Source organism: Urtica dioica, chromosome 6 (genome assembly GCF_054948205.1).
Source record: "Urtica dioica subsp. dioica isolate 48M chromosome 6, U.dioica_male_clone48M_v1_H2, whole genome shotgun sequence".
Lineage (NCBI taxonomy): Eukaryota > Viridiplantae > Streptophyta > Magnoliopsida > Rosales > Urticaceae > Urtica > Urtica dioica.
In genome coordinates this window covers 36,771,461-36,781,536 of record NC_142761.1, presented here as the reverse complement: position 1 = coordinate 36,781,536, position 10,076 = coordinate 36,771,461, and the positions used below count along the sequence as shown (strand labels likewise).

The 10,076-nt window shown below is 36.8% G+C and overlaps 1 protein-coding gene across 1 annotated transcript; it reads left to right on the top strand.

The window, feature by feature from the left end:
• The first annotated feature begins 9,650 nt into the window (after window positions 1-9,650).
• LOC149393862 (S-protein homolog 5-like) lies at window positions 9,651-10,076 on the top strand. The gene has a single exon (XM_089618194.1). The coding sequence runs from the start codon at window positions 9,651-9,653 to the stop codon at window positions 10,074-10,076; it is 426 nt and encodes a 141-aa protein (XP_089474320.1).

Sequence of the window (10,076 nt, the reverse complement as noted above, 5' to 3'; positions counted from 1 at the left end):
AATCAATAACCTAGTGGGAGCATCCTAGAATCGATCATTGTCACTCTCATCAACAATAAACTTTCCTTAAAAGGAAAGACATGATCTTGAGATATCACTCTCGATCAAACTAACTTGTCTGAAAGTTATTAGCTAATATTTAATAGATCTACCTTTTAAGCTATTAGCTTAAAGGAATAGAGAGATCTATAAAAGGATTAATGAAATGGTTTAAGCTTTGATAAGCTATAAGGTAAGGGATTGAGCCCTTAAGGAGAGACATTATAATCAATGATACTCTTCTTTCTGATACCACGAACCACTTCATTTGGGATCTTCAAAATTGAAGATGAACTGTCCTTTGAGGATGAAGTTCCAATAACATAAAGACATGGATCGAAGTAGTTATACTACTAAACCTTTTGAAATATGAAAGGTAAATCCTAAATACTTAACAAACTATTCATGATTGTACATGAATGTTTGTTATAATCGATATTTTGAGAATGATCGATAAGTGTAGCTCCTAAGCAAGTGTCATGAATAAAGTCATTACTATTATAGTTCTAGACCTCATTATGACACAAGTAAATTGACTGAGCTAACTATTTCTAAAATTAAATTTAGAAATGACATGCTTGTGCCATTATGTCTCAAACATACTTATTGATATAAGGTATGAGCTCAATGTGGAGGCTATTGACATTGTCTTTAAAAGGACTAATAATTAGACCTTAGACAATGTCGTATTTCCGAGAATAACTACATGTGTTGTAAACACTGTAAATTTTGGAAATATTGAGATACTTAGTTATTTCAATATAGTAGATCCTTAAAGTCTTGTGTATATATTGAATATGAACACGACAATTAAGGATGAACTATAAATAACCAAGTAATGGAAATAGGTCAATAAAGTTCTTATATAAACACATTCAATAAATCACACTATAGTAAGTTGTGATGAGATCAAACCATGCAATGGTGCAACCTGTTTTGGCACCAAAGGGATGTACACCTTGATAGGGAGACTTGTTATCTTTAAATATAAAGTCTGGTGTATAATCTAAAGGTATGCGAAGTGTTAATTTGTTTTAAAGTAAATTTATTTACTATGAACAATTTGACTTGACCTTAAATGGCAAGTCAAAGATCACTTGCAAAAATGCATGACCTAGAATAATATGAAAATAGGGCATATGTCAGATCAACATAAATGATAGAGTATAGATAAAAGTGGGAATCCATATGATGGGAATCTCAATCCTGGGTCAAAGTCTAAACCGTCTATAATGATGGCAAAGAATTAAATTGGCTGAAGGAAACTTATCTTATCTGGTCAAAGTGGGAGATTGTTGGGAATATTGCCAACTTGAAGATAATGAATAAATGATTACTAAATTCGATAATAAGATTACTCTATTAGCATTTTATGATTAGTGGGTTGAGTTCTAAACAATTAGAATCAATAACAACTATCTTCCATAGCCGCCGTATTAAACTGAGTCACGTGCTGGGCACCTGAGTTCGGGCGGTGAGCTAAAACGAGGTCGATGACTGATATACGCCTGGAAAGCGATATCTAAAGTCATATATGTGGAACACATAGGTGAAGGCTGATCACTATGTCGGAGCATTCTACACTTGTGGTAAGTGTACGACTTGGACAGGTCTTGGTTGTGGATGTGTCGTTTAAGGACTGTTACGACACACTAACCGAGGCCGCTATGATGGTCACGGGGAGACTTGATCTGAATCCGGAAGTGATCATGGACACTGGGTCATGTTACTGAGCTCTTTGACTCATTCGCTAAAAGGCTATCCATGCTAATCACAACTTATGTCTTGGGAGTCTATCAGAGCATGATTCGAGTGGGAAGTGATTTCACTACTACAAATTAACATATTGGGTGCGGAAGGGTATTAGGTGCGACATGTCGCACCTAAAAGTCGCACCTAAGCTCATATTAGGTGCGACATGTCGCACCGGATACTCATCCGGATGACTAAAAATTTCGCTTATGTTTAGTGGTATTCGGTGCGACTTTGTCGCACCTAATATGAAATTAGCGCACCTATTACCTTTAGGTGCGACAGGTGTCGCACCTAATACCTTTAGATGCGACATTTGTCGCACCCAATAAGTTTCAAATTTAAAATTGTCGGTCGAATCCCTCCGAAATTTTTTAGGATTTGGGAGTTCATATTGGGTGCGACTTTGTCGCACCTAATATGAGTATTAGGTGAGACGACGTCGCACCCAATAGGTTTAGGAGTTTTTACCCTCTCCCCGTGCCTCTCTTCTCTTTCACTTCATTTGCTCACTATCTCTCTCAGCCAGCCCCCGCCCCGCCGCGCTCTCTCTCTCCTCTGCTCGCTCTCTCTCGCCTGACCCGTCACCACCACTCTCCAGCCGCCGCCACCACTCCCTCTCTCCCTCTCACCTGGTTTCTCTGAGCCGCGCTGACCCGACGCGTGCCTCCGACCATGCGCGAGTCCCGGCGAACCCACGCGCACCCGACCCAAACCGCGCGCCTCAGCTGAGCGGACGCTCGCGACGAGGCCGCTCCAACCTTGACGACCAGCCGCCCCCACCGCTCCCTCTCTCTCTCACCTGGTCAAGTGATTTCACGAATCAAGGTGAGGAAACCTTTTTTCTCCGAATGGATTTTTGAAAATTAGGGTTCTTAGTTTTTAATTGGGGCTTTTGATTTCTGAGCTTGATTCGTGGAATTGAAGTGATATTGGAAACGCTTTGGTGCTCATTTAGGTTGAGAATTGCATTGGTTGATATAGATGTTAATTTTATTATGAAAATGGAATCGTTGGATTGCGAATTGTGTAGCCGAAATTATGGTACGTTCTTTACCGAGTGCCGAAATTGGAATTTATGTGTTATGGCTGAATTGATGTCGTTTGTGTTTCGGATTGGGTTTTGAAACTTGATTGGATTGTGATATGGTTAATGTGATTTGAGTTTTGATGTTTCGCTTCCGGGTTCAGTTTAGAAGTTGTTTGATTTGCGTAGCGTTGCTCGTTCGATCTCGGTTTCGGATTTGATATGTTGAGTTGGTTTTATTGACATGTTTAGTAATTTCGTTAGTAAAGTTGAATTGAAATATTTAATTTAGTTTAGTTTTAGATTATCGTAATTATTTGAATTGAAATTGAAATTGAAATGTTTATGTGATTGTTACTTAGTAATTTCGTTAGTAAAGTTGAACTGAAATGTTTAATTTAGCTTAGTTTTAGATTATCGTAATTATTTGAATTGAAATTGAAATTGAAATGTTTATGTGATTGTTACTTAGTAATTTCGTTAGTAAAGTTGAACTGAAATGTTTAATTTAGTTTAGTTTTAGATTATTGTAATTATTTGAATTGAAATTGAAATTGAAATGTTTATGTGATTGTTACTTAGTAATTTTGTTAGTAAAGTTGAACTGAAATGTTTAATTTAGTTTAGTTTTAGATTATCGTAATTATTTGAATTGAAATTGAAATGTTTATGTGATTGTTACTTAGTAATTTCGTTAGTAAAGTTGAACTGAAATGTTTAATTTAGTTTAATTTTAGATTATCGTAATTATTTGAATTGAAATTGAAATTGAAATGTTCAAGTGCGGGAACTTAATGTTTTCCGGTTTGAAAATTGTGTGCCTTTCGGGAAGATGAAGCCGATAGTTTTAGACAACGACCGAAAAAGAGGATGTCTACTTCAGGTCAGGACCCATCAGGAGGAGAGCGTGACCCCCCGCAGATGCCGAGGAAGAAACGAGGACCAACGACTGGCATCGTTTCTGCGAGAGCTGGTCTTGGGACCCCTGGAGCGAACACAGTTCGCTACAATCAGAATGCGCAGGCGTTCTACAAAGACGTCAGGGAGCAAAATCCGTTGATTGGGACGTTCCAAAACTGATTAGGAAACCTGATCAAGAGTACCATTCCAGTCGACCTCCCAGACTGGAACCATGTGCCTTCGCAGAGTGTGGCGGCTCTTATGAACTCGATTCATAACGAGTATAACTTCGTTTATGAACATCCCGAGAGTGGCGAGCTTGTGCCTGCAGATCCTATTCGCAACGAGATTGATATGGCTATCATTCGCGATGCGAAGAGGATGCGCCGTGGCCAGAAGTCGAGGTTGTCGCAGCTCTTCTCAAAGACATTTTGCGGGAGTAAGGATCTCGCTAAAAACGAAACTCCCGAAGGCTATAACCAGGAAGCCTGGTTGAAAGCAATACAGACGTTCGACTCGCCGGAGCATAAGGTATGAGTTGAACTTCCGGTGGTTATTCGAATTTCTTAAAATTAAACTTCACGTATTTATGTCTTGCAGGCGAAATCTCTCCGCAACCGGGAAAATTCGAAGATGAAGAAGACGAAGGCGAGGCAAGGCTCGCTTAGTTTTTTTGGTCATCGCTCGAGGAACGTAAGTCTCTTAAAATTAATATGCAATATATATGTGATTCATATTTTAATGTTGAAAAATTATAGCGAAGAGAAGATGGGAGTATAGGCTCGGCTTTAGCGATATGGTTAGAAAAACACCAGGACGCTAAGGGATCGTGGACGACGGACTTCGCGAAGACGCAATACGTAAGTTAATTTTTTTTTATTTACTATATTTAATTACTTTATTTCTTCTTATCTGATAAGTTTTTTGTGGTTTTATTTTGAAGGATCAAGTCACCGCCCAGACGATAGATATTTTGCGGCAAGCGGAGGAGCAAAACATCGTGATCTCCCAAGAAGATGCGGAGATGTACGCGATGCGCGATGTTTTGGGAGTGCGCAGAGACTGGGAAGTCGGTTTAGGGCCTTCGATCCCAAGGTCATCGTTGGGTGTTGCCCAAACGCTAAATGGAGGCTCGTCAAGTTCGTCATCTCAGACCGATCCATTGGTTGCCGAGATGCGAGCTCAGATGGATGCCCAACAAGCCGAGCTGCAAGTGATGCGGCAACAGATCGCCTTCCTCAGCCAGCAGCACAACCAGCCTCCCACGACTCCTCAACCTCCGCCTGCATCGCAACCAGGTGGGACGGATCAGCAGACGCCAGGTTCCACGCCGGGTTCTACGCCTGGTTCTATGGATTACTTGCGAGACCGTCCTTACGGAAGCGGCGGAACGAGCGGCAGCGCATCAGACAACGGCGGACGAGGACGCGGAAGCGGTTCTCGAAGTTCTGGCAACTTATTCGGTAGAGGAAATTCTACTATCGATAAGTTTTATAGGAAAAAAAAATTAGGAATTCATTTTTTTGCTTTTTTTGGAAAGAATTTGTATTTTTAATTAAGAATTCTATTTTCAGAATATTATTTCTAATTCATTTAGAATTTTGTTAATTAATTTTTATTTAATTTTAAATGAATTTTAATTTACTTTTTTAATTTTGTATTTTTTTTTAATTTAACAAACATATTGGGTACGACATTGTCGCACCGAATACCATGGCGCGAACATATTCGGTGCGACAGTGTCGCACCCGATATGTATTTACCCGCCAATTTTATAAAATTTGACAGGAAAATAACTTGGGCATTAGGTGCGATAAGTCGCACCTGAAAGTGTCGCACCTAAAGGGGGACTTATTAGGTGCGACATGTCGCACCCAATACCTTCTGCGACGGGTTATCCGGTGCGACGCTGTCGCACCTAATAAACTTTTAGGTGCGACATTTGAAGCATTGGGTGCGACATTCGTCGCACCGGATAACGTATTTTGTCCTAGTGTTTACAGATATGGAATCCAGCCTTCTTGAAAGAAGGTTAATGTTCACTCACCTAAGGGTTGATTCCAGAACCGATAGATTGCTAGCACTTTCGAAGTAAGTAACGTTCGAAAGAATCTTTCGCTGGAGAAGCAACAATGCTTAGGGCTGATATGTATCAAGAAAAGTATAAAGGAAAAATTGACTTCTCTCGATACGGGTTGAACCTGGAGGATCTTGATCACGAACTGACTATATCAGTGGACACTCGTCACGATGAGTAAATATAATTCTAGTATAAAGGAGAGTTCAGTATTGGCTTACAAAGTGGAGTATTTGACCAAGATTAGACGAATCGATGGAAAAAGAGAAAGGACTATTTCGTCTTTTTCATCGGATTTGTTAAGCTTCTATTACTAGGTCCATAGTCCCCGATTCGGCTCTGATAAAGGCGGATAAGAACTTTCGTATAATAATGTTTATCATTATTAATCTCACTTGCTGTAATTGTGATTGACAGCATCAATTCTGGAAAACGGGTATTCGCAGAATTAAATAAATATTTATGGTAGAATTGTTTATTTATTGTTTGATCAAGTAAATAAACAATTATTAATTATTTGTTTATTGTTGGACCAAGTAAATAAATGATTAATTGGGTTTTAAGCAATTGGGCCTTGCACAAAATATGAAAATCGGATTTGGGAATTTTGGCATGGGAGTTGCGCAAATACAACTTGGCAGTGTGCCTAAAATTCGACTTTTACAAAATTGGTATTTACCAATATTTTCTCTTTAGTCGTTTAAATAAAGGAGAGAGAATATTGTAAAATATTGTCCTATATTTTCTCCTTATATAAAGGAAAGTATTTAGGAGAATATATGAGAATATATTTAAAGGGAAATAATATATTCTCCTTTATTCTCTCACTAAATAAAATATTCTCTATTTAAATAGAGAATAATATCCCATAGATATTGATCTGATGGATGAGAGAAAAAGTAGGATTCACTTGTTGAGATCCAAGGGTCTAGATTAAATCCTCTAGTATGAACACAATAAAAGGAAATAATATATTTTGGAAGATTCCATGAATATCTCCTTTTACTACTATAAATAGGGGTTCATGAGAAAACAAAAATTAAGGATCTTGACCTAATAATTTCGTGGCTCTTCCTTGGCCGTGCGAAATTTTCTCTCCCTCCCCTCAGAAATTTGTTTCCATTCTTAGTAAAATAAGAGAGAGATCTCGAAACACCTAGTTTCGTGATCTAGTGAGATAAAGACTGTGCCCACTCATTTTTCTTATTCGTCTCGGAGATTACGTTTCGGAAGACTAAGGTGTCATCCTCGAGTCCTTCATCAAGACGACGCAAGGAGTACGCGATTGGTTTAGGAGTGTTCAGTAGCTGAACCGAAAATCAATGTAAGTATTCGTCTTTCGCTCAAATCGGTTGCTTGATAAATATGCTCTCGTGAATTAAATTAATTAAACATAACTAGATCTTGTTAATTATAACCATAATTTAATTAGCTTATGATTAGCGTAATTAATTATTTTTCCGCATTAATATGTTATATGGTAGAATCATCTCCAACGAGTCATATCAGAGCGATTGTTCGTGTCTGATATGAGCTTGATTCACCAACATACGATAGGTCTTTCGGTCATACATGTAATTTATATGATACTCATAATTAACATAAGAGAAACAAATGGCTTTCTAAGTACACTAGTTGAACTAAAAGACCAACTGTAATTGATTCAACTAGTAACAACTTTTTTTAAAATGACTAGTCACTTCTAAAGACTTGTTATCATATAAGTGATACTAACTCCTTTTAGATTGGATGTTGTTCTTTTAAAATAAGAAAACATGATTTTAGAAGTGACATCTAATGCTACTGATCTCATGCAAAATATGATCTCGACATGGATGAAGACCGCGACATCCCCGTACTCTTGGAATGGGCCTTCTTAGCCACTTGCAGTGCTCGTATAGATGTGCTAAAAGGCAAACTGAAGACGCGCATGAAACACGAGGAAGAGAAGTTCGGGATCTACAAAGCCTGAAAGCGTGAAAAAGAAAAAAAGAAGAGGTCTATGTCCTCGAGACTGATGAAGTCAACCCTCCGCCACCCCCATCTATGCCACATGCTCCTCCTTTCAAAACCACGAGGGGCGCGAGCAAGGGTGCCTTAGTGTGGCGGCGACAGGTATGGGTGTTCGACCACGCCCGCGAGAGAAGTTTTCTCTCGTCCCTGTTTTTATGGTTCTACATTGAGGACAATGTAGATATTAAGTTTGGGTGATGAACTACTTTGTAGGGGATTCTTGTTACATTAGGCTATTTTTATTTTCTTAATTTGTTTGGTGATTGCTTGTTAGTGATAATGTTTAAGTGTTTTCTCATGTTTATCGCCTATGATAACATTGCTTTTGAAGAATAACTCGTTTTTGTTACCATTAATAATATTAACTATTGTTCTTGTTACCCTGGATATGATTTATTGTGGTTCTTGTTACAGTTATTAAGATTTACTGTTATTTATGTTACCGTTAATAAGATTTAATGTTGTTCTTTTTGCCGCTAATAAGATTTACTACTGTACTTGTTAATGTTAATGAGATTTATTGTTGTTCTTCTTACCGTTAATGAGATTTAATGTTCATCTTATTACCCTTAATAAGATTTACTATTGTTCTTGTTATCATTAATAAGATTTACTGTTTTTTTATTGTTGTTATTAACAAAATTTGTTGTTGTTCTTATTACAGTTAATAAGATTCATAGTTATTCTTGTTACAGCTAATAAAATTTGTAGCTGTACTTATTACCTTTAATAAGATTTACTTTTGTTCTTTGTACCGTTAATAAGATTTATAGTTGTTCTTTTTACCATTAATAAGATTGACTTTTGTACTTGTTCTCGTTAATAAATTTTATTGTTTTTTATTACAGTTAATAAGATTGTTTGTTCTTGTTAAAAGTAAATAATATATTTACTGATATCTTGTTACAGTTAATACGATTAATTATTGTCGTTGTCACCGTTAATAAAATTTAATGTTGTTCTTGTTACCGTTAATAAGATTCACTATTGTTCTTGTTACCGTTGATAAGATTTACCGTTATTATTAAATGAGATTTACTATTGTTCTTGATACCGTTATAAGATTTACTATTTTCTTGTTACTATAAATAAGATTACTGTTCTTGTTATAGTTAATAAGATTTACTGTTGTTCTTGTTAAAATCACTAAAATTAACTATTGTTCTATTACAGTTAAAAGATTGATTGTTGTTCTTGTTATCACTAATAAGATTTACTGTTGTTCTTGTTACCGGTAATAAGATTTACAATTATTCTTATTACTATTATTAAAAATTAATCGTCAAAATTATATGAAAATTAATATTATTTACTCTGACAGTTAATAATATTAATCTTTGAGAGTATTGTTGAAATATTATTCTAATAAATTCTAAATATGTTAATAGTTGGACTACAAATTTAAAGGACAATAACAGTTGTCGCTAGTTACTTAGCCAGCCTCATTTTTAATTCTAAAATAAATTTAAAGAATGAATGTCGGTAGTTGTTTATTTTATGAGGAAAACAATAATATGTGATTTATGGTAATAGTAAATTTGTGACAACAAATATAGAAAGAAAGCTAAAATCAGAATTTTTTATTTCCAAGAAAAAAAATCGAATAAGATTAATTCAAATATATATATATAGAATCAAATCCGCCATCATAATACCTGTGGTTATTGTTTTGATTCATAATCCCGTTAAAAATTTCACAATAAATTCTGACTAATTGTGGATTCCCAACGCTAATGTCAAACCTAATCCAGTCGCCCATCCCTATAAATAATCTACACACGTTAATTCTTCTTCATTTTCTTACCAGTGATTATTCATCCAAAAAAAAAAAAAAAAAAAGCCATGAATTCACGTTTATTTGCCGCTGTCGTTTTTCTATTATACACGCGTGCCTATGCAATAGGCGAACCGAAAAAGACAGTGAGCATCACCAGCACCATTACAGAAAGCCCTCTCATTATTCACTGCCGGTCCGGAGACGACGAGCTCGGGATTGTGGTCCTTCAAAAGGGGAAGACCTACTCATTCAGCTTCAAGGACAACTTCTTCGGAACGACGCTGTTTTATTGCAACTTTCAGTTCTACATAAACGGACAGTCGATGAGCAAGTGGTTCGACATCTACGACTCGGAAAGCAGCGACACAAGCAGCTGTACGCAGTGCAATTGGGAGGTCCATCCAAAGGCCATTTGTTTTAGGATCAATCAAGACACAGTCCAATGCTTCCATTGGAAACAGGAATTGTTGTCCAACTCCTCTAAGAATTAA